Consider the following 24,707-nt stretch of genomic DNA (forward strand, 5'->3'; position numbering starts at 1 on the left):
AAAAATAAAAAAGCTAGCTATACTGTGGAATGATCATTAGTGCAACTCTATCATGAGTTTTATTATCAAACTAGTACAAAAGGCCCGTTTCTGACATAAATGAAACGGGCGGTAGCAAGGTTTTCCTCGGAGTGTGTATGTTTGAGAGAGTGTGTGTGAGAGTGACTGTGTGTGTGAGAGAGAGAGAGAGTGAATGTGCGAGTGTGTATGTGTGACAGAGAGAGAGAGTGAGACTAGGTGCGAGTGTGTCTGTGAGAGAGAGAGAGTGTGTGTGAGAATGAGTGTGCCATGGGCCCCCCTTCCCTCCCTCCCAGTTCCAGGGTCCCCCCTCCCTCCCTCCAAATTCCAGGGTCATCCCCCTCCCTCCTTCCGAGTTCCAGGGTTGTCCCCTCCCTCCGATTTCCAGGGTCGTCCCCTCCCTCCGAGTTCCAGGGTCATCCGTCCCCTCCCTCCAAGTTCCAGGGTCATCCCCTACCTCCCTCCCTCCCTCCCTCCCTCCGAGTTCCAGGGTCATCCCCTCCCTCCCTCCGAGTTCCAGGGTCATCCCCCCTCCCTTCCTCCCTCACTCTGAGTTCCAGGGTCATCCCCTCCCTCCCTCCCTCTGAGTTCCAGGGTCATTTTCTCCCTCCCTCCGAGTTCCAGGGTCGTCCCCCTCCCTCCGAGTTCCAGTGTCGTCCCCTCCCTCCCTTCCTCCGAGTTCCAGGGTTGTCCCCTCCCTCCCTCCCTCCCTCCGAGTTCCAGGTTCATCCCCTCCCTCCGAGTTTCAGGGGACCGAATTTCAGGTTCCCCCTCCCTCCCTCCGAGTTTCAGTTTCCCCCATCCCTCCCTCCCTCCCTCCGAGTTTCAGGTTCCTCCCTCTCTCCCTCCCTCCCTCCCTCTGAGTTTCAGGGTCCCCCCTCCCTCCCTCTGAGTTTGGGTCCCCCTCCGTCTGTCTGAGTTTCAGGGTCCCTCTCCCTCCCTCCCTCCCAGTTCCAGGATCCCCCCTCAGAATGCGACGTCACACACATGAGAGTGTCGTCGTCCCTCCCTTCCTCCCTCCCTCCCTTCCAGTTCCAGGCCTCCTCCTTCCAAATTTTAAAAGTCATCTTCACTTACGAAGTCGGGTTTACGGCGGCCAGCAGCAGCGGTAACAGGCATGCAGGCTTGGCCCTTCTTTCTCTCTCAGCTCTGGTCCCGCCCTCATTTCCTGTTTCCGCAAGGGCGGGACCAGAGCTGAGAGAGAGACGAGAGGGCGGGACAAGAAAAGGATCGAGCCTGCATGCCTGTTACCGCTGCTGCCGGCCGCCGTAAACCCGACTTCGTAAGTGAAGTTGATTTTAAAATTTGGAGGTAGGGGGCCTGGAACTGGCAGGAAGGGACGACGACACCCTCATGCGTGTGACGTCCTGTTCCGTTGCCTGGCAACTCTGCAGCGTTCCCTTCCAGTGATTGGTCTTTACAAACACGGAAGTATGTGACGTCATTTCAGGAGATGGATACAGCAGGAGCACTGACGTCAGAGGAGGGCGGGCACAGGAAGAAGAAGGAGACATCGTAGGAGACAGAAGAGATCAAGAATAGCTGATCCATCCCGTGCAGCGCCTTCAAACATAGGTGAGAGGCGCTGCACCGGCCATTATGGTGGAGGGGGGGTCCGGGGGAGGGGGGAGCGGCGGGGATGAACTCGGGGGGGGGCGGGGCACGGAGGTGGAGGAAGGGCAGGAGGCGGAGCATTGCCCACTGAAGAAGGGAGAGACAGGAAGGGAGGGGGAGCCCAGCAACTGAAAAGGTTTCATTTTTAACAGCTTTTATTTCACAAACGGAGCTGCGCGGACTTTGGGGGGGGGGGAGCAAGGCAAGGCCGTCCATACAGGACGCTGCTGATGAGCACCTTTGCCCCCTCCTGATCCTTTAATGTTTGTGGAGACATGCAGGGGAAAGTGGCGAGCCACGTGTTTGTGTTTTCTTTTTTTCTTTTACGTTTCTGGCATGCGCAGAGCAGCCAGCATAATGCTCGCTGCTCTGCGCATGCTTTATGAGCCGATTACCGACGGGTATTAGTGCATCATTCTTTACAATACCGCACCGAACTTGTGCGACTTGTTTTTTTGGAGCATTGGTCGTTTTTTAAAATTCGATAATGGCTTAACGATTTTGCTTTTTTTACGTTTGGTTGATGCATCTGGGCCTCACTCACTCAGCATTCTCCTTCCTCTTAAAGAAGTAGTCAAAGCCAAGTTCTAAACCAGAACCTTTACTGGAATTTGAATGAGGTGGAAACGAGGAGACAACTCCACACAGCAAACTATTTACAGTCAATATTACAGCACTTAACAGTCTTTAGTGAATGTTCTGATCAATCCTCTACCTGGGTAGAAGTTCTGTGATACAAATCCTTGGCAGCTTCGTTGCCCTTTGACACCCTGTAGCACAGGTGAGCTGCTTATGGTAGAATTCTTTTCAGATAGGAAGACTCTGGTATCTTTCACATGCAAAGCCATGTTTAAATGAGCTCTTTTTCTCAGATGGGACTTTGCTGTTGTAGATTTCTGTGTCCCTGGTGATGATACTGCAACCCTCCTTTTAGTCCTTTCTCTTTCTGCTCCAGGTACATCTCTTTACTGCTCCTTTCCTAATTCTCCTGTGAACTCTTACCTATCTATATGTTCCTTCTTTACTTATACCCTATGCTCTCTATTAAAATGTTCTATTACGCATTGTGTTGACATTATAAGTAGTATACTATCAGGCTCATTTTCGAAAGAGAAGGATGCCCTTTCTTTCGACACAAATCGGAAAATGGACATCCTTCTCACAGGGTCGCCTAAATTGGTATAATCAAAAGCCGATTTTGGGCGTCCCCCAACTGCTTTCCATCACGGGGACAACCAAAGTTCATGGGAGCATGTCAGAGGTGTAGCGAAGGCGGGACTTGGGCGTGACTAACATATGGATGTCCTTGACCCATAATGGGAAAAAAAAGGGCGTCCCTCACAAGCACTTTGGACGACTTTTTTTATGACCAAGGCACAAAAAGGTGCCTGAACTGACCAGATAACCATCGGAGAGAGTCGGAGATGACCTCGCCTTACTCCCCCAGTGGTCACTAACCCCTTCCCACCAAAACATCTTTAAAAATATTTTTTGCCAGCCTCAAATGTCATACTCAGGTCCATCACAGCATTATGCAGGTCCCTGGAGCAGTTTTAGTGGTTGCAGTGCATTTCAGGCAGGCGGACCCAGGCCCATCCCCCCCTACCTGTTACACTTGTGGTGGTAAATGTGAGCCCTTCAAAACCCACCAGAAACCCTCTGTACCCACATCTAGGTGCCCCCCTTCACCCGTAGGGGCTATGGTAGTGGTGTACAGTTGTGGATAGTGGGTTTTGGGGGGGGGGGAATTGGTGGGCTCAGCACACAAGGTAAGGGAGCTATGTACCTGGGAGCAATTTATGAAGTCCACTGCAGTGCACCCTAGAGTGCCTGGTTGGTGTCCTGGCATGTCAAGGGACCAATGCACTATGAATGCTGGCTCCTCCTACGACCAAAGGGCTTGCATTTGGTCGTTTCTGAGATGGGCATCCTTGGTTTCCATTATCGCCAAAAATCAGAAATGACCAAGTCTAGGGACGACCATCTCTAAGGACGACCTAAATTTCAGGATTTGGGCGTCCCTGACCATATTATCAAAACGAAAGATGGACATCCATCATAGGTGCCCGGTATAAGAGGCTTGGAGAGGCTAAGCCTCCCTTGCTGTGCTCTGAGGGGTTTAAATTGTTGATTTACCTCCATCCTCACAGCAGGAGCTGCAGTGAAAGCCCTCTAGCCTTGTGTAAATTGGTTTATGGTTTGTTTACCTTACTGCTGGGAGAGCAAGGGGGGTTGGCTGGAGGTGTCTTGGGTTGCCAGGGAGATATTTAACGAGGATGACTTCCTGACCTGCACTGAGGACAGATAGCAGCAAAATCGGATACTCGGCCAGCATGATCAGAAAATGTCACCAGACAACAAAGGTAGAAAAGATCATTTTATTTTCACTATAGTGTTTGGAATATGTCCACTTTGAGAACCAGGTGCTCAACATTAAAAGTTTATATTTATTTACTTATTTATGGCATTTTATCCCACATTAAACATGAATTAGGGTGTTTTGTGGCTCTACATGAGAATTGTGATATTATGATCCCTTGTTTCATATTGTTGATGGTCTACATTTTCCATATGGGTGGTATATTGGTGTATTAGATTCTGCCCAGTGTAATATTTATGGTACAGTAAGGTTCTGAGTGTGTTTTTGCACAAAGTTGTGCATAGTGTTTTACAGTTGAGCGATTGTGCTTAGAATATGCTTTGAGCAACCACTTTATTCTTTGACATATGATACATATCTAATATCTAAATTTAATAAAAGGTATTAATTGTGACTTTTATTTTTTTTTTCTGTGTGTTATCAGACAATTATGGATTTAAGCTCCATCCCTGGCCCCACCCCTAACCCCGCCCCCTTTAGCCTCCCCAAAGAGTTGGGCCACCGACCGCCTATGACATCCATCTTGTTTTGATAATAAGGATTTCCACACCCCTCCACCGGGACGTTTTGCGAGGATGTCCTCAGCAAAACTTGGGTGTCCCTTTCGAATATACCCCTCCATGCCATACTTTGTATTGTTATTTGAATATTTTTACTGCTTTAGTTGTCTGTTGCTTATGTTTGGTTTATTCTTACCGTACACCACCTTGAGTAAATTATTTCAAAAAGGTGGTAAATAAATCCAAATAAATAAATAAATAAATAAATAAAGGAAGGAAGTGCTGATGATCTAGTCCACATTCTAAATTTTACCTGATATCAGTGCAATAACTGTATGGGTTCTGTTACTATTTCCTCTCTCCTTCTCTTCCCCTGTGCACTGGCTGTGTTAGTGAGTCACAACTCCCTCTTATTTAATGGTGTAGTGGCTAGGAGTTTGTTATTTACACTACCTCAGAGTGTCCCTCCATATGATTTCTCTTCCTCCTGTTAATCAGGCAGGAGAGAGAACACCCTTGTTCTGGAAACTGTGAGATCTTTCTAAGTCAAAAGTTTGCATTTCTAGTACTGGTAGAGGCACTAGAGGTCTCTGCTAAGCTGTTTCTAGCTGTGCTCCCTACATTTATTTAACATATATACCTTATAGTTGTAATAACTAATGGCTACTATCATAAGTATTCATATTTTAAATTAAAAGGAAAAAAAACCCTACATTTTATTTTTAGGATTTTTTTGTTGTGGTAAAATATTGTAGTGAATCCTCTGGAGCTCATGGATTGACCCCTTCAGGGTCTAGCAGTTTCAGGAAGGGAATCTGTAGTTGACCAGCTGCAGATTCAGCAAACCATATGGGCTGGATTCCACAGGAGTGCATGTGTTACTATTAGTTTTATAAGAGTGGCACTGTTGGCACCTAATGAGTGAGAGGAGCTGAAGCACAGTGATTGAGTGTGGGAGCCAAGAAGGAAGACAATAGACAAAGCAGAAGAGAGAGAGAGAGAGAGAGAGAGAGAGAGAGAGAGAGAGAGCAGGAATCAGGGTCATGTCAGGAATCTGTGTAGTGCTTAGAGATGATTGCAGAAACTTGTGAAGGCAAAGATAGTTTAGAGAGTCTTAGTAAACACAGAGATGCAACAGTTAGTCTGTAGGAGAGAAGAAGCAGTTGTACTAAAAACTTATAAGCATGAGAAAGGAGTGGAGGAGTGGCCTAGTGGTTAGGGTGGTGGCCTTTGGTCCTGGGGAACTGAGGAACTGAGTTTGATTTCCACTTCAGGCACAGACAGCTCCTTGTGACTCTGGGCAAGTCACTTAACCCTCCATTGTCCCATGTAAGCCGCATTGAGCCTGCCATGAGTGGGAAAACATGGGAAAGCGCAGGGTACAAATGTAACAAAAAAAACAAAAAAAGAACATGAAGACAGGGTGATATGAATATACTAGGCAGCCAGGGCCCAGGCATGGAAAGCAAGCCCCATCTAAACTATATGATTGCCAAAAAAAGGGTCAGATTTAAGAACTAGAGCCTCTCTAACAGAGAGAGGTCATTATGTCAAGAACAGTCTAAAAAAAACCCAAACAAAACAACAAAACAGATTATAAGAGAGGTTGTATATGAACCTTCCAAAAGAATTGTCAAATGTAATGGCAGAGCATACTGTACCAGCCAGAAAACATTCCAGTCCTGAGTCTAGTGCAGACAATTAAAGGGGAGACCCAAGATGTAGGATACTGGGAGCTGTTATGGTGGCTAGCAGAGCAAACCAGCTGGACAGAGGGTCACATCTCATGGAAAAGCAGTGCAGCAGTGCACCTTGTTATGAAAGGGTAACCAGTTTACCGGTCAGTTAGGAGAAGATGCCCAAAATCATAGGCACTGGTAGGTGATACCAGAAAATCATATTCAAGAGATTTTGGAGGCTGGATCTCTGAAGAAACTTGCTAGGGGCAGTACAGGAGACAAGCAAAATACATTTCATTTTTTTTCCTGTTCTTGTATACCAACAGCCATTTACAGTTTAAAATTTAGATTATTTCAACATTGGGAGGTATGAACATCTGTTGTGCTGGTTATAAAGGAAGTCACATATAGGATGCACAAGGAAGCATTTTGGGCTCATACTGGTGACATGGGGAACACTCAGTATAATAGCATTACTGAAGTATGATTAGTTTAGTCTCAGTAAAAATAGTTTTGGAGGGGGGGGGGGAGGGTTGCGCTATATGTTAAAGAGGGAATTGAGTCAAATAATATATATACTGTCATCTACCAACTTTTGCTTATTTCTGATCTGACAAAGAAGGGCAACCTTCGAAAGCTAATCAAGAAATGTATTAAGTTATGTCCAATAAAAAAGGTATCATCTTATTTTTTTTTCCATGTTTTATTTCTATTGGTTACCTTTAAAAGTGGACTAACACGGCTACCACACCTCCCTTCACTATAGAAGCAACATTTCACTCATTTTCCTCTGTGGTATTGTCTCTCCTCCTCCCCACCCCTGTTCCCCCCCATGGGTCCAATGTCTTTTCCTACCTTCCCTCTCCTTGGGGCGACTCCTGGGTGACAACTTTACACTCCTTCCCAGATTATTTCATTTCATGTTTTTTGTTTTGGTTGGCAGCTTATCTTAAGGCATTTTTCTAGTTTTTATTTTATTTTATTTATATAAAAATAAATAAATAAATAAATAAATTTTATCTTGACTCTTATTCCCATGGTTTCAGGCCACCACCCTTCTTCATATCTCAATTGACCGAGACCAAGAGCCCTGTTGTCATGTTCTATAACCCAGTCACAATCCTTTCCCGGGGTTGCTACTGTTCTTTTTTCTTCTCAGGTCACCTTTCTCTCACTTTCATTGTTGCTTCTTAACTTCAGATCTCTATGGACAAAAACTTCCTTCATCTATGATATTCTTTCTGCCCAACTACAGTCTCTTCTGTTCTTTACAGAAACCTGGCTTCATTCTGGAGAAGAGTCAATTCTTGCTCAATGCCTTCCTGTAAGTTATGTCGCTTTTTCAACTCCTAGATCTACCAATAAAAGGGGTGGTGGTGTTGCTCTTCTAGCACCAATGTCCCTTCCTTTATCTGATGTCTCTTCTGTTCTGTTCTCTTCTGTTATGTTATGCATTGCTCCAAGCCTGCATATACCTGAACAGTTCAATGCGGGTTACAATACCAAGATGCCGACAAAGATAAGTCAAGAACAACATAATGCACAATCATTAAAATTGCTTAATTAGGTCAAAATGTTTTCCAAATAACCAGCCCCCCTGTTTACTAAGCCGCGTGGCAATGCCGACACTGCCTATGCAAAGTGTTGGCATTAGCACATGGCAGCCACTAGTGTGGCTTAGTAAATAGGGGGGGGGGCAAGTTTTTAGAGTTTTTTGAAATATCAATTATTAACCTTTCCAGACTCACTTTACGTCATCTCGACTTCTCTCCTCCAATTCACTTTCTTTTACTTTATGTTCCTCCATTAGATTTTGTATTTCAAGATAAGCTGGCTCATTGTATTTCAGATACATGCACACGGTTTCCTAATCTATTGATTCTAGGGGAAGTAAAACACAGACTGGCTCAATCTGTCCTCCTTTTTCTGGAGGCATATTGTAACCCTATCCTCATGATGCTTTTAAAGTTTGTGAATATATAAAAGAAAAAATAAGTACAATGATATTAAAAGTTATTTGTTTTGGGATTTTTGGACCAATGATTGAGTTGATGTTAAAGGTATATTGTTTAGCCACAATGTGAAGTGGCAGTTATAACATCTTGTGTCATCTGAGGCCTTTTTTCCCACCTGTTTAGTGAACTGAGAAATGGACCTGTGTGGTTCTCTATATGTTTTAGTTCTTTAATGAATGAATGAGCAGGGCAATAGTACTCTTTCTTCTACTTCTGATCCTAAGCAGTTGATTTCTGGTCCTTAGGGATTTGCACTTTCTCCTCTTCTGTTTAAACTTTGTCATACTCCTTTGGTATTTCTCGTACAATCATTTTCAGTTAGAGTTTATATGTATGCTGACAGCATTTTATTAGTTTCTACTCAGGATTCTTCTGCTCCTTTTCAACTGTTCAAAACCTTTTGGATGTTATTGATGAACGGCATTCCTCTAATAGACTTATTCTTAATCCATCTAAAACCGTGGCTCTTTGGGTCATTGGTCGTTGTTTTCCAGCTCTTAACTCCTAAACTGCGAGGTTCATCTCTCACCTTAGTGGATTCTATGCAATACATAGGCATAATTTTGGATTCTCAGTTGACATTCAAGACCCATATTTCTTCTACTGTACAATCATGTTTTTCTTCCATACATTTTATTTGCTCCCTCCATTATTGCTTAGATGATTCTGCCTGTGCTTCTCTTCTCTAGTCCTTGGTTGCTTCCTGTCTCAATTACTGCAATATTGTCTATTCTGGTCTTCCTGTGTCTTCTCTTAAATGCTTGCAAACAGTTCAAAATACCACTATCCAAATTCTGTCTCATACCCACCGTTATGATCATGTTTCCCTTCTCCTTGCCCATTTTCATTGGCTTCCAATAATGGCTCATATTCAACATAAAATCTTGACTCTTGCCCATAAGGTTTTTCACTCTGATACCCCTGCCTATCTATCCTTTCTTCTTATTCCATATACTCCTTCCTGGGCACTTTGCTCAGTTCTATGAACCATCTGTGTCTATCCCTCCTATTTACTGCTGTAGACCTCAGTCCACCTGCCAGTCTGCATTCTTCTGTCAAGCTCCCTTTCTTTCACTTCCCCCTCTTATTCATGCGGAACTTTCCTATTTGAAATTTAGAACTACTGTAAAAACATATTTATTTTCCCTGGTGATCTCTACAGGATCATATGGCAGTTGGGCTGTCCTTGGCTCACAGATGTTTTAGGGCCCTGTTTACTAAGGTGCATTAGTGTTTTTAGCATGCCTACACTTAGCGTGCATGCTAACCATGTAGGTGCCTATAGGGATACTGTAGGCACGTACATGGTTAACATGCGTACATGGTTAACATGTGTTAAAAACGTTAATGTGCCTATAACGCTGCTTAGTAAACCTAGCCCTTAGTTTTTTGTTTCTCTCTCCTCTTCTTCTTTGTTACTTATTGAATTTTTTTCTTTTTCTTTTAAGCTAAATTTTTAATTATGTAAACTGTTTTTTTTTTTTACCTTGCAGAAAGGTGGTATATCAAGTATTTTTAAACATTAAACATTAAAAACAAACACAAGAGAAACTGCTGCACCAGTCCACCTGCAGAGAAACAGAGAAATACTGGAATGTATACCTGTTACACCGATGCTGTTGGAATCATCATGTCTCTGTCTCCATCTGCTGATAGCCATAATCCATATGTCTGGACTGGTCTAGCAGAATAATATAGGAAGCTGTTTTCTGTGTTTAAATATTTTGATGTCTGTGAGGACAATATTGTCAAAATTAGCAAAAGTGTCTGCTTTCTTTTCTCATAACAAAAATCATTTACAAAAAATAAGTATCTGCCCCTTACCTATTCCATACACACAAGAATATTTGTTGGAAGGAAGAAGGACTGGTATAACACATCAACCCCATCAGTTTCTATTTTTACTCAACTGTGCCATGAAATACCATGGGAAACATTTGGATTCTGAAGGAAAAATCTCAAAAACAAAATACCTCAATTCGTACCTTCCATAAGATTATTTGGCTAGGGCCCCAAACTCAGTGCTTTATTGGAGTCAGCTGACCATTTTTTTTTTACCCATTTTCCTTTCAAACATTGTTCATGTATTTATTTACTTTTTATGCCCAGATCAGATATGACAAAGGAAGATGGATACACACGGCAGAACTTGAAGGCCGGGGCTCTCTCCAACCTCTTTTACTCTTTCCACTGAGGTAAGTAAGCTGGAAGAGCACAGACCTGACGAGAAAAACCCCCTCTTCGCCCGCAGTTCCCGCCGCAGGCCGGGAGAGGGCGCCCGAGGCTCGGAGGAGGAGCGCGAGCAGACAACGTGCTGCTGCTGCTGCTGCTGCTGCTGCTGCTGCTGCTGCTGTTGGGGGTTTGGATGCTGCTGCTGCAGTGGCGGCGCGAACGGCACAGCTGTTTCCCTCAGACAGCGCTCGCGCCCTGCTGCACGTGCACCGCCGCCTGCGCTCTCTGCCATCCACGGGCAAGCATGGCTCTGGAAGCCAGCCGGGCTCCTCTGCGCCTCTGCCTGCTGTTTCTCCTGCTGCTCCCTGCACTCCTCGACGCGACAGGTAGGACCGCAGGTTATGTATCCCGAGAGGATGGGCACCACCCCGTGGTGCATTGCCTCGGCCGAAGTAGAAAGACAAATAGCTGGGATGGAGGGACCTATAAAATGGGGGGGGGGGGGGGACCCCTTCCTTACCCTGAGAGGTTGGAAGTGTTTGGCTTCAGGAAAGAAGCGATTGGCTCGTTGTCGTGGTTTAATACATACATTTCTTTACATGAACTCACGGGTATTGGCAACGTGACAAAGAAGTGAAGCACTTTTTTCTGGTTTAAAACTTGGGAAGAGTTTGCAGCAGTTTTCGAGGAAAGGGTGGGTATCCGTGTAAAGAAAACCAAGCCAGCCCAGTTGTGGATGTAACTGTCAGTTGCCTGACTACTGGTACTGGGCGCTCAACCTTTTGAAAACCTGCCCACGAAAGAAAGAAATGGTTCAAACTTCACACACACCATAGGTGGCAGCTTTGTGGGTGCTTGAACACCCCCCCCCCCCCCCGATACTGAGCTAATTCCTTAACGGAACAAGAATTTACCCCCCCCCCCCCCAATCATTTTGAAAAGCAGGTTCCTACGGTTCACGCTGTATATTAAGGGAAAGGGAGCTACTGTTCTTCAAAGGACTTTAACTCCCGGAAAATAAGTGTCATTAATTAAAAATCTAGTGCATACTTAGTGAATTCGTTTCATATCCCTGCTGTTTAAAGAATACAGATTCAGTGTGTTGCCTTTCTTTCAGTACATGATATGTATTTTAATTAATTCCAAGGCACTAAAAAGTGCTTTGGTCTCTAAACACCTGCATCCCCTGAATGTAGTGACTTCCAGATTTCTTTGCATGACTTTCCTCCCCTGCATTTAGATTTGTTTAATGTGCCTAAGTGAATCCTGTTTGGACTTCCCACCACTGTCGTCCAGTCTTTTGCTCTGTAAATCACTCAGCATATGTTGAATGCTTTAGCCAGATTTTAAGGTTGGAAGCAAACCATGGCTTATCTCCACCACATTAACAGGATTTACGACAAAATGATGTCTAGATTAGATTGAAGCACTGTAGCATAGAAACATTTTGGGAAGTGAGTCAAATTAGTGAAGAAAACCCCTCCAATGTATACACTAATGTTTCTTGGAAAAGACTGTGGAATGCTTGGTTTGCCTAACTTATCCTTTTGTAATATTTGTGGACTGTAAAACAATGTAATTTAGATTTCAAGTATGCACATCCTTTAGACAAATGGCTTTAAAACAAACCTAGCTGATGGAATGTCATATTCTTGGAGTTAACATTTCATCCTCCTCCCAAAGCAAGGAGAAAATTCCTGATCAGGACGAGTATTGTGCATTTCACTGTAGAGAAATATTTGCCAGGCCACTGAAAGTTAAAATGGCATTTCCACTTGGGACAAGGTTCAAAGGAGCTAATTTTTTCCAAGCTTTCTCAAACACTGTGGAAAAGATGCTTGATCTTTTCTCAGAAAAAAAAATGCTGATGTGCTGAAAGAATAGGATGTCCGATTTCCAATTAAAGTACTGACGCTGTGGTGCTGGCTAAGGCACTGACTAGAGAGAGACTTTTCTGATTTACTACATCGTTTAAGTTTGGAATTGTTATATAATTATAACTTTTGAACTTTACCTTATTGAATCTTGAACCATCATATTATGATGGGGACAATGCATGGGTGAGGATTCCAGTTCAGTAGGCATATATGCATATTTTCAAAGCACTTTGGGAGGCTAAGTTCCATAGGTTTCTATGGAACTTTGGGAGGCTAAGTGCTTTGAAAATGAGCTTGATAGTCTACCAATCAGTGATTCCCAAACCTGTCCTGGGGGCTCCCCAGCCAGTAAGGTTTTCAGGATATCCGCAATGAATATTGATAAGAGAGATTTGCATACACTAGAGGTGGTGCATGCAAATTAGAGAGTTGCACGGGGACAGAAATATTAGCCATCCCCACCTGTCCCCGCAAGAATTTAACCTGTCCCCACCCGTTCCCGCAAGAATTTAACCTGTCCCCACCTGTCCCCGCAAGAATTTAATGGTACATAAAAAAATTCCGGTCAGCTCTCTGTCTCTTTCTGGGTTTGAGCTGCAGCACTTCAGGCAAGGAAGGAACAGAAGTTGGAACTTGGAACACTCTGGTGCGCACATGTGTTCTGAGAGGTCGCCACATGCACACACCAGTAGGTCAGGTGACATCTGATGCTTGTGTCTGTGTCAGAGCTGAGGTCTGCGCATCAGCCCGGGAGCAGAGAAGATTAATAGTAACATAGTAAGTGACAGAAGATAAAAACCTGAACGGTCCTGTCTGCCCAATAGTCACGCTCATTATCAATTCACGAATAATTCAATAATGAATGTGATATTATTTTCTTGATTATGGTCTTTCTTTGGTGTTTCTGGGACATAGACCATAGAAGTCTGCCTGGCCCTATCCTTATGATCCAACTGGTGGAGTTGTCATCAAAGCCCACTCCAACCTATTTGTCTTCTCATTTGTGGGAAATAGACTGTAAAAGTCTGTCCAGTACTGTCCTCATGTTCCAGCCAATAAAATTTGCTGTCTAAGCCCTTCCCAGCCCATCCTAAACCAGATTGCCGTATTTGAGACACAGACCACACAAGTCTGCCCGGCATCGGCCCTAGTTCATCACAGCCAGAGTCACCATCTAAGCGTCACTCTACACATCCACACACATGCAGCCATTTAAGTTTAGATTTTTCATAACTTCCATTTTCTAATTAGAGATCCTCTGTGTTCATCCCATGCCTTTTTGAATTCCGTTACCATTTGTGTCTCTACCACCTCCTTAATGGAGACTTTCCGCATCTGTGCTGTTAAAGCAAAGAGGAGGAGGAGACAGCACTCAAATAACTAAGTGAGAGGCGTACACTTCCACGGGAACCCCACAGGAGCGGCTTCTGTCCCCATGGGAACCCCGCATGAGCGGCTTCCATCCCCATGGGAACCCCGCAGGAACGGCTTCCGTCCCCGTGGGAACCCAGCGGGTTCCGCAGGATTCCCGCAAACGCCTTCCCATGCAAGTCTATAGAGTAAATCTCTCTCATGAATATTCATTGCGGATATCCTGAAAACTTCACTGACTGGGGAGTCCCCCAGGACAGGTTTGGGAACCACTTGCAGTTGCAGAGAAGAGTGACGAAAATAATAAAGGGGATGGGACGACTTCCCTATGAGGAAAGGCAGTGGCTAGGGCTCTTCAGCTTGAAGAAAAGACGGCTGAGGGGAGATATGATAGAGGTCTATAAAATAATGAGTGGAGTGGAACGGGTAGACGTAAAGCGTCTGTTTATGCTTTCCAAAAATACTAGGACTGGGGGGCATGAGATAAAGCTACAAAGTAGTAAATTTACAACAAATCGGAGAAAAGTTTTCTTCATTGAACGTGTAAGTAAACTCAGGAATTTGTTGCCAGAGATGTGGTAAAGGCGGTTAGCTTAGCAGAGTTTTAAAAAGTTTTGGACAGCTTCCGAAAGGAAAAGTCCAAAGACCATTATTAAATTGGGGAAAATCCACTATTTCTGGGATAAGCAGCATAAAATGTTTTGTACTTTTTTGGGATCTTGCCACATATTTGTGATCTGGAGTGGCTACTTTTGGAAACAGGATGCTGGGCTTGATGGACCTTTGATCTGTCCCAGTATGGCAGTACTTATGTAGTAATCCTCATAGGGGCCAGAGACCACAGTGCCCTCTGGACCCAGTAATTTGACCACTTGGAGTCGTTGTTGAGTGATGAGTGGGACTTGCTCCCTCCTCTTCCTCCCAGGAGCTGTATCAGCAAAAAACAGTCTTGTGTGGTGGATAATCTCACATGGGATACTAAAGGGACAATTAACATTCTAGAGCCAGTTGAGCAAGAGTAAAATGTGGGCTAGTGAACCCTTGACAAGTCCCGAAGGCATTTCAAATCTTCCCCAGCTAGCAAGCAATGAAACATAGTTCAAATTTTAAATTTGATTCCTTGACTAATAAGTAACAAGAGGAAGGCCTGCGGCTGTATGTATGTATGTATGTGGATGGGAGGAGGTAATATGATTGTTGATCAGATGTCCAGTACTCAGTTGGGTTGCAGAGTTTTATATCACCTAAAGAGTGATCAGTATATAGATTCAGAAGACTTAAAAACAGAGAGTTACAGTAATCTAGCACCAAAAATGCTCCAGCTGTAGAAGATGACTACAAAAATGCCCTCTAAAACTTCTATAATGCTTTCAAGGACATATTAAACCAATAAGGTGATTATATAATATATAATAAAGAATCACTCAGTTTGTCACCAGTTACATATATTATAAGTATGTTACAAAAGCAAAATAGAGCTTAAATAGCTACTTTTGCTAAACATAGTGACTGTGTTCACACATCCTTGTAATTCCATTTGTGAACAAATGCCATATATTAATGCAGTGTCAAAACCTCAAATGTGTCCACAAAGCAACAATTGTGTTTCAAAACATGCCCAAAACATAAGCACCCAAAAATCACATACAATCTTCATGAAATATATATCACCAATCAGCTGTGGCAAAAAGCAACCGACTGCAGCTCTAGAAGATGGCATAACTTATGCACAAGTCAAATTTTGAAAAATAAAATGGCTAGAATAGAATGGACTTGATCGTATTCTGCTGACATCTATTATATTTCTGTTGCATGATTGTTTTACAGTGCAGTTAAATGTTTATTTCTTATACTGTATCATGTTAGTTCTATTACTAGGTTTCAAGTTTATTTCATTGATTGTATTTATGTTTATACAGTATTTGGTCATTTTACTACTGTCGTGCTGTTAAAAAATTGTAAATTTTATATCAAGCAGTGCATCCCCTTGAGTGAATCTCTGCATAAACTGAGATGGAAAGAGCAACATCCTGAACAGTTGCTGGTCAGTATAGGGACGTTGCCTACGGACTGCACATAATTATAGTCAAGAAGAACTGTCTTGGCTGTGTTTAAAATTTGCTTATTCTGGGGCAGCCAATCACGCACATAATCACATTCCAGACACATATTTACAATATCAGACATGCCAGAGGAGTGGTTGATGGGCATAACATCTGCATACCATCTGCATATATCCAAAAACTGTAATTCTTGGCACGTAACAGGGATGCCAAGTACTGCAGATGTTAAATAGCATGCAGAGAGAAATGACCTATGCAGGATGCTTGATGGCAGGAATCTTCATGTGGATTCCTGCACCTCGCACCAGCAAGAAACAGTTGGAACCATGCATATACTTTGTACTGTTCCCTCTAAGCTGAGCAGGAGCCCTTCAACTGCATTGCCGTCAGTAAGTGATGGTGCTTCAGTATTATGTTTTCAATCAAAGGCAGATTCTCTGGAGTCCTGCAGAGCTTGCCTGTCCCTCACTACTGAAAATGTAATAGTGAAACAGTACCCCCACTGGCAGGATTGTAGGTGGATGACTCCTGCTTAGCTTAGAGGGAACTATGATACCTCTTGCCTCTCATGCCCAATGCATAAAGGTGTTACATGGTCGAGGGTATCAAAGAGTTCAAGGTCTCGATTAGCATCAGCAAATCCATGTTGTTTTTTGGCCATGTGATAGTTTATACAGTCAGACATGGCAGACAATACAGTATCAGTGGCAGTCTCCTGTCTGAAAGTCACCTTGACGAGGATCTAATAAGAAATGGTCTTCTATGAGCTCCATTAGATATATCAAAACTCATTTCTCAACCATTTTGGTCAAAGACACCAAATTAGACCAAATTTAACCTTTTTTGTGGGACAGGATGCACCACCACCTGCTTCAGAATTTAAGGGTAAATTTCAGTGCTCAAGGAGGAGCTTACGAAATATGGAGCATGTTTTTGTAATCCAGAAACAAATTCTGTTACCTCTTATGCTCTTATATAAAGTGATATAGAGTTCTCAGACTAGAATCATCAAGATAACTAGAATATCGAGTGATGCGGCAAATTAAAGTGTTCTGCTTCTTTTGGCACGTACAGTTTTGTTTAGTGGTTTTTGTCTTTTCCAAAGGAATGTCTAAGGCAAAGCTTATCTTTATCCTACATTGTGCAAGCAAAATGAAAGGAGATATATTTGCAAGATTTTTTTTGCTTTGCACAATTCTCTAAATCCTAGGGATTATAAGGAGGGAGTTTTCTATGAAGCACAAATTTGGTTCAGATGCAAATTTTATGGTGCACACACAATATTCTTAAGCTGTTTTCTACTTTTTCTTTGCCTATTCCATACATCTCTCCCATCTTTTAAAGATTGATCAGTTTGAATGCTTTAAAAAAACAGATAACATTTTGATTTTAATCAATCCTCTGTCTTAAACAGCTCTGATTATTAATTGAGGTTGAACAGGTTAACATTGCAGGTGCAGTAACTAATGTGAGTACCCACAGTTGACTGACAAAATAACACGAATTTCCTGTCATATTATCATGATTTATATGCCTCCTGCAGACCGAAGACAGATTAGTATTTTCATCAGCTACTTCACATTTTTCTGTTTTACTGTTTACATGTAGTTATAGCTCTTAAATGCTTGTCTTGAGATTTACATGAAGAGTAATTCTATGGAGGTTTCAGCAACTTTGGGGTATAGATGTGCACTGGTGCTCTTGCTTCATGGACTAAAATTTGATTTCTTCAATGGATAGACATCCTTGGATGATATTTTTTGACATTCTTAGGCTTAAAAGGGGTAGCATGTAGTTGGGACAATGTGTTCTGTCAGAACAAGATGCATTTGGTCCTGTGTTACAGAGAAGAGATCGGAGATGGTTTATACCTGGGCACATTTGGTCTCATGCAAGTAGCTGTGAGTGCTACATTGTGAAAAGAAGCAATGTGGAAAAATTATACAGAAGAATACAGTATGGGCCAGATTCTGTAAATGGCATCTAAAATCTAGATGTGGCCAATTAACTCCTAACGCAATATATAGAATAGCACATAGGACTGGGGAACGTGTCTGCATTTAGGTGCAAACACCAATAATAATTGCACATCAGTTCTTTCTGGAGGTCCTTAGTCATCCATCGATCATTAACCTCCACCAAATAAGGATCTGTACCACGGACCTCAGCGGTGCCAATTGCTAAACCAATCCTTATATTAGCAAGAATCAAGAATCCACCTCATCATCAGTCCACTGGTATAAGACTCATAACTTATTTCTGACTTATAAACTCTGTCTCTTACATATCTTATACTTTATACATTTTTTAATTTTGATGTTATATTTTGAATGTAAGAATACTCATCTTAAAGAATGCTCATCTTAAAGAAGTGGCAAATAATCACTCGGGAGCTTAGCCCTTGACTGATTATTTGCCACATCTTTAAGATGAGTATTCTCACATTCAGAATATAACATTAAAATTAGAAAATTTATAAAATATAAGATATGTATGAGACAGAGTTTATAAGTCAGAAATAAGTTATAAGAGTCTTATACCAGTGGACCGTTGAGGAGGTGGATGCGAGATTCTTGTTAATGTAAGGATTGGTTTAGCAAGTGGCACTGCTGAAGTCCATGGTATAGATCCTAAATTTAGGTGCAGCCATTTTTGCCACTGAAAACCTGGTGCAAATACCCATACTTAAATGTAGACATGTTGCCCTGAATTCTATAACAATGTGCTTAAATTTGAGTAATGCCCCCAGCATCGTCACACTCCTCTCATGGCTACACTCCCTTTTCAGCTATGCATGTTGGAATTTACGCACGCCTGTTTATAGAACATACCTAAAAATAAGTGTGCATAAATTCCAATTATTGCCAATTAGTGATAATTGGTTGTTATTAGCCAATTATCATCACTGATTGGCTTGTTACTCAGTTGAGGAGCATGCGTTAATTAGCCACGTGCACAGTTTAGTTTAACTGTGTTTATTAACATTTTCATAGAAAATAACCAAACATAACTCCATAACAAACTGAGCAGATCATATAATCTGTAGGGAGCTTGGACTCTTACAGCGCCCTACAAACATTACAAATACATTAAATGAATCCAGAGTACCCCTCCCGACCCCCCCCCCAATACCCCAAACAACAGTCTGTCATGCCTAGGTTAAAAAAAAAATCAGTTTACAATGATAGCTTATTCGAAATAAGGCTAAGTGCAGGTGATGATAAAGATTGCAGATAAGGTTCCCAAATAGCCCAAAATCTCTGTTTCCTTTTCAAAGTATGACAGGCATCCCAAGCCTCCATGACCAATAAAGTGTGCAGAGCATTCCTCCAGTGCCAAAAAGTAGGTGGAGAACTCAACATCCAATTTTTTACCCATCACACTAGCTTTATAGATTAACAAGCGTTCTTTCCGCAGAAGCAAACTACAACTCTCCACATTCCCCCCCAAAATACCTTTCGGTGAGGAAATAATAGACCTGTGGAGTAACTGCTCCCAGTATCCAATCAAATTAAGCCAGAACTGTCAGAGAGATAAGTCAACAAAGCATGGGAGAGTGTGGCATCTGCAGAATCACATTTAAGACATGTCCCAGAGGAAAGACACCCTGCATAAAAGGCTTGTTTTGGAGAGAAATATGATCTAGTTGTGGTCCTGTATTGGCATTGCCTATGGAAGGCACGGTGCATGCAATTTTGTATTGATTGCAAGAATTTAAGAATGTCTCCCTCTCGAATACCCATCCTCAACTCTTCATTCCACTTCTGAACCAATTGGGTGTATTTCCTACCAGATTACTAGAGTAAGCACTCCATATAGACTGGAAACTGAAAACTGGGATCTACCTGAAGAGAGGAAAAACTATTTTAGCAAATGGATCAGGCCCAGAGAACAGTTATTCCAAAGCAATTGTGAAGCATAATGAACTGCTTGAAGATATGCGAATGGATCCTAATGATGGGATCCCAATGTCTACAGTAGCATGGCTCTGGATGTCAAAGTACCATTATCTTGTAATAGGTCTGCTACATATACCACCCCTTTGAATGCCCATTGGTGAAAGATCCTTTAATCCAGAACCAAAATCAGAGTTACCAGGGGTATAAAATCCATACATGACAGATTCTGGCATAGATAAGGTAACAAATATCGCAAGGATATCCATATGGGGTGTAACAATTCCAGTGATGAGAGAGGTTCCTGGGGAGGTCATTCAATAGGTAATGAGGTTGGAGTGGTTTAAAGAGCTCCCATTCCACCACCCATCTTTTTCTCAACATGTAAGTTTTTATGACACAGTATGATAATGCCTGCTCTCTTCCCTTTTGCATGGGCCTCAATATAATCTCCAACCCATCAAGTATGTAATTTTAGATGTTCAGTCGATGTTAGGTGTGTCTCTTGTAACACTGATATGGAAGCACCTTTACGGTGCAAACTATGCAAAATTTTCTTTCTCTTAACTGGAGAAGTAATACCTTCAACACTCCAAGAATTAAACTTCAAAACCATTATGTAATAATGCAATAATGATTGACCTGTAATAGAAGATGGTTCTGGAGATGTTATCCCAGCCCTCAACATCCCCTAAAGATCCACAGTATTCTCCAGATTGATAATGAGAATTCCCAGGACACGGAAGACAAACCCAGGCAATATCAATAATGCTTCCCCTCCATTCTCCATCCCAACCTCTGAGAACCTTCCTCCCCACAGATGCGAACAGAGCTTCCCCCAATACTTTCCTCCCAATGAAACCCCCCATATCCCCCCAAAATTCAAAACTGTCACTTAATGTCACCCTAGCCCCACCCCGGCCCCCCAAAAGCCAATTACCACCTCGCCAAATAAGAGAAGATAAGAATTTTAAAAAAGGCAAACATCCAGATATTAGATCATAGTCAAATTCTCCAGTACTATATAAATCCTGATTCACCCCCCCCCCCACCTAAGTTCCCTTGAAGATAACCTAGACTGTGTGGGTGCCTATCAGGTCAAAAAGTATTGGTACCCTCTAAATAAGTCATAAAACTGAGTAATGTACCAGATTCGTTATAGCGACACCAATACCAAGCACCTGATATGAAATACTTCTGCAAGGCCAAAAACCACAACTGGTAGCTAGGGTCCCCAACTTAAGGTTCCAATGTTAGCAGGATTCGATATCCACAGCAAAGAAACAGCGTATTACTGCAGACCCAATCAAGGCCTGTTGCAAACGATATATACGAACGCTAGCATCAAATAGAGGCCATCCAAACTGAAGCACTTCAACATCGACCGAAAAGCAGATGTTATGTAGGTATAGCTTCCAAGGTCTGCAGATAGATCTGAGCATCTACTACCCTTTCAAACAACTGAGTGTGGCCATCATGTGTAACCTGTAATTTAGCTGGATAGAAGAGGGCATATCTTAGTTGCTTATTATGCAGCACTGTGCAAATAGGGATAATAATCCATGGGCATAGTTTGACCATTTCATTTGGGGGGGGGGGGGCAAAGAGTGTGGCTTGGCACATTTGCATATTCATTTGCATATATACATCTCATACATATTCATTATGGCTATTAATAAAATCAACAAAAACACACACGCACCAAAGTGCTGAATATGAAGCCAGCATATCAAAAACAATAGGGCCAGACACTTTATGAAATAACACAAAACCCTACAAAAAGACACTCAAAACCTATACAGAAAACTTAACACACAACAGTCTTAACCCACCTATGAAAAGACAGTGCTATAAATTTTACATTGGTCCAGCTGGTTACAGTTTTCCAGGTTTCCAGAAAGGTAGGCAAATCTTTATCTAGGAGAGATTCTGGTAAGCCAACCAAATGCAGATTGTTCCTTCTGCTGTGATTCTCTAAATTCTCTAAATTGTCCAACTTTGCCTCCAAATCCAGAACCCTCTGCTTTAATATGGTTTGAGCCTCCACCATTGTGGCAGTGCAGTCCTCCAGACCCAACGTTCTTTGCAGTCCAACATCCAACTTCAAATAGATGTTATCCAATCATTCATGCGCTTCTTCTGCCCGATCATAAATCTGCTGCAATTTTTTTTATCAAACGCAATCTCTACTGCTGCAGTTAACTCAGCCAATTTTTCAGACACCCACGCCAAGCCCAACGAGGCTGTGGCAGGGCTGCACTGATCAACCATTTTGTGGTCTGTTGGCCATAGCTTCTCCTTCTCTTTTGAGTGGTTTTTGAGGTCATCCCTCTCCAAACCCAGCACTCCCCTGTTCCACTTGTCAGCTGTGAGGTACATAGTTGCTGATTATCCAAGGTAGGGGTAGATTTTCAGGTGATAAAGCAGATAAATTGCTGATAATTGGGAGGACTGTATGGACCTCAGCTATTCATAAGTACATAAGTACTGCCATACTGGGACAGACCAAAGGTCCATCAAACCCAGCATCCTGTTTCCAATAGTGGCCAATCCAGGTCACAAATACCTGGCAAGATCCCATGGCGACATGTGACACCCCACACGCACAATTTAATTCATGCTACTCACCGCACCTTATATAGAATCCAGCCCTATATGCTTCTCCAAGTTAGCCAGAAATTGTTTTTTTTTTCCAGCGGTAAACAAAACCCACAGGTTCAATATACTTAGCTATTCAGACATTTATTAATTTATTTGCTCTTTGTTTTTTATTTGCATCTCTGTATATGGTAGAACCTCATTTCATGTAGAGAGTAACAAGGTCAGTCAAAAGTGTATCAGTACGATGCAATATGCTGTCGTGACACATTTAAATATCTCCTGAGGTCATCAACACCCCTCCCCCATGTACACTATTAGTTTCAAATATTACCTTCCAAAATGTTATCAGCCAGCAGGAGTCCTTGGCTTATAAGTGTTCTGAATGGGTATGTAATTGTTCTGTGTGCTTTACTATAACCACTGGATCTTTACAATGTTTACATAAAAGCAGACTGATTTAGGGATCTGTTTACTAAGCTGTGCTATAGGCGCATTAGCGTTTTTAGTGCATGCTAATGCTAGAGACACCCATATATTCCTATGGGTGTCTGTAGCATAAGCGCGTGCTAAAAATGGTAGTGCACCTTAGTAAACAGGGCCCTTAGTTTTATATTTTAATTTTATGACTATTATGATTAGATTTTATGAACTGTTTTACGTATTTTATTTTTGATAATTGTTGTCTTTACTTGTGTTTATTTTTTGTGTTGTTACTCATCTAGAAGTGTAAAGATAGGGTAGGTTAGAAATACTAGAAATGAAAAATGAAAAGAAACTGTTGCACTATGACATACACGAGGGGGATATTTTCTCAACAGACAGTAATGTTGAGTTCTTTTCTTGAAAATAGAAAAACAAAAATTAAAATTAAATGTACTCTGAACACAAATGCCAATTCGTCATAAGCAGGTGTAAAACTAAGGTAATTACATAGTATTTGTAGCTAAGCATTTTCTGAAACATTCATTAGCCCTTGGGGATGGAATGGTTGGCAGCACCTTTCTGGTATCTAGTTTACATGTACGCTTCCATAGCAGTGAGAGGAGAAAGAACAATGTTCTTATTCAGTTGTCTCAAAGGACTGTATTCTACTTTTTTTCTTTGTTGTTTTTCGCTAGATGGATCACATGCTGTCTGGCATGGCTGTTATCCTCCCTATCTTATAAGGTAAAAGTTGTGAAATCCAGTCCTTGAGGGCTGCAAACTAGTTTGGTTTCCAGGATTTTCGTATTGAATATACATCAGCTCCCTCAAGCATATTGTGGAAATCCTGAAAACCAGACTAGTTTGTGGCTCTCAAGGACTGGATTTAAAGGATACCTGTTCTAAGGTTTTCTGCAAATCATACAATCTCCTTGTCTTAATTTATATAAACTGGTATCCTGCAAGGGTTTGTTATTGCCCATTGCTCTTCTGTTTATTATTTTATTTCAACCCAGTGGATTTGAAGCTGAAGCTTACTTATGTACTTATGGAATTGGAAAAGGTGCAGCGAAGGGCAACTAAAATGATAGCGGGGATGGGACGACTTCCCTATGAAGAAAGACTAAGGAGGCTAGGGCTTTTCAGCTTGGAGAAGAGACGGCTGAGGGGAGACATGATAGAGGTATATAAAATAATGAGTGGAGTGGAACAGGTGGATGTGAAGCGTCTGTTCACGCTTTCCAAAAATACTAGGACTAGGGGGCATGCGATGAAACTACAGTGTAGTAAATTTAAAACAAATCTGAGAAAAGTTTTCTTCACCCAACGCATAATTAAACTCTGGAATTCGTTGCCGGAGAACGTGGTGAAGGTGGTTAGCTTGGCAGAGTTTAAAAGAGGGTTAGATGGTTTCCTAAAGGACAAGTCCATAAACCGCTACTAAATGGACTTGGGGAAAAATCCACAATTCTGGGAATAACATGTATAGAATGTTTGTACGTTTGGGAAGCTTGCCAGGTGCCCTTGGCCTGGATTGGTCGCTGTCGTGGACAGGATGCTGGGCTCGATGGACCCTTGGTCTTTTCCCAGTGTGGCATTACTTATGTACTTATGAATGAATGTTTGGTTGTGAAACAGTTCTTTTTTATTATTATTTTTATTTATCATTTTACTTAATTACATTCACATTTATCACATAAATGTAAGGAAAAGCAGAAATTAATATAAAGGAAAAAGAAAACATTTTCTCTCATCAATATATATTATATAATTGTCCACAATTGGGAGATCCAAGATCAGGAAAACAATCTCAAAGAAAATAAGAAAAACTCAAAATGGTTAATCTTACAATTCACATTTTCTGAGGGAGGAAGGTTAATCGGTAATTGCAGCCGGTACAGTGGTAACTAAAGTAGGTTGCTGCAGAGGGTTCTTCATCTGTTCTTTCAACTCCACAAACTCTTGTAATTTCTTAGGTTCAACAAATAAGTAATAAGGAAATAAAACATTTACAGGGGAATCGCACTAGGAAGGTCCCACCTAGGGCAATGATTCCTGGCTTAAAAGCCAAGAATTCACGCCTCCTAGTCTGCGATTC

The 24,707-nt window shown here is 42.0% G+C and overlaps 1 protein-coding gene across 1 annotated transcript in view; it reads left to right on the forward strand.

Moving 5' to 3' along the window:
• Nucleotides 1–10,601: 10,601 nt before the first annotated feature.
• Nucleotides 10,602–24,707, forward strand: part of FNDC1 (fibronectin type III domain containing 1) — a 312,818-nt gene continuing 298,712 nt past the window's right edge. Inside the window, 1 exon segment of the mRNA XM_030198432.1 lies at nt 10,602–10,764. Coding sequence (XP_030054292.1) covers nt 10,683–10,764 — 82 coding nt within the window. The 5' untranslated portion in view covers nt 10,602–10,682.

The sequence above is a fragment of the Microcaecilia unicolor genome, chromosome 3 (assembly GCF_901765095.1).
Source record: "Microcaecilia unicolor chromosome 3, aMicUni1.1, whole genome shotgun sequence".
NCBI lineage: Eukaryota > Metazoa > Chordata > Amphibia > Gymnophiona > Siphonopidae > Microcaecilia > Microcaecilia unicolor.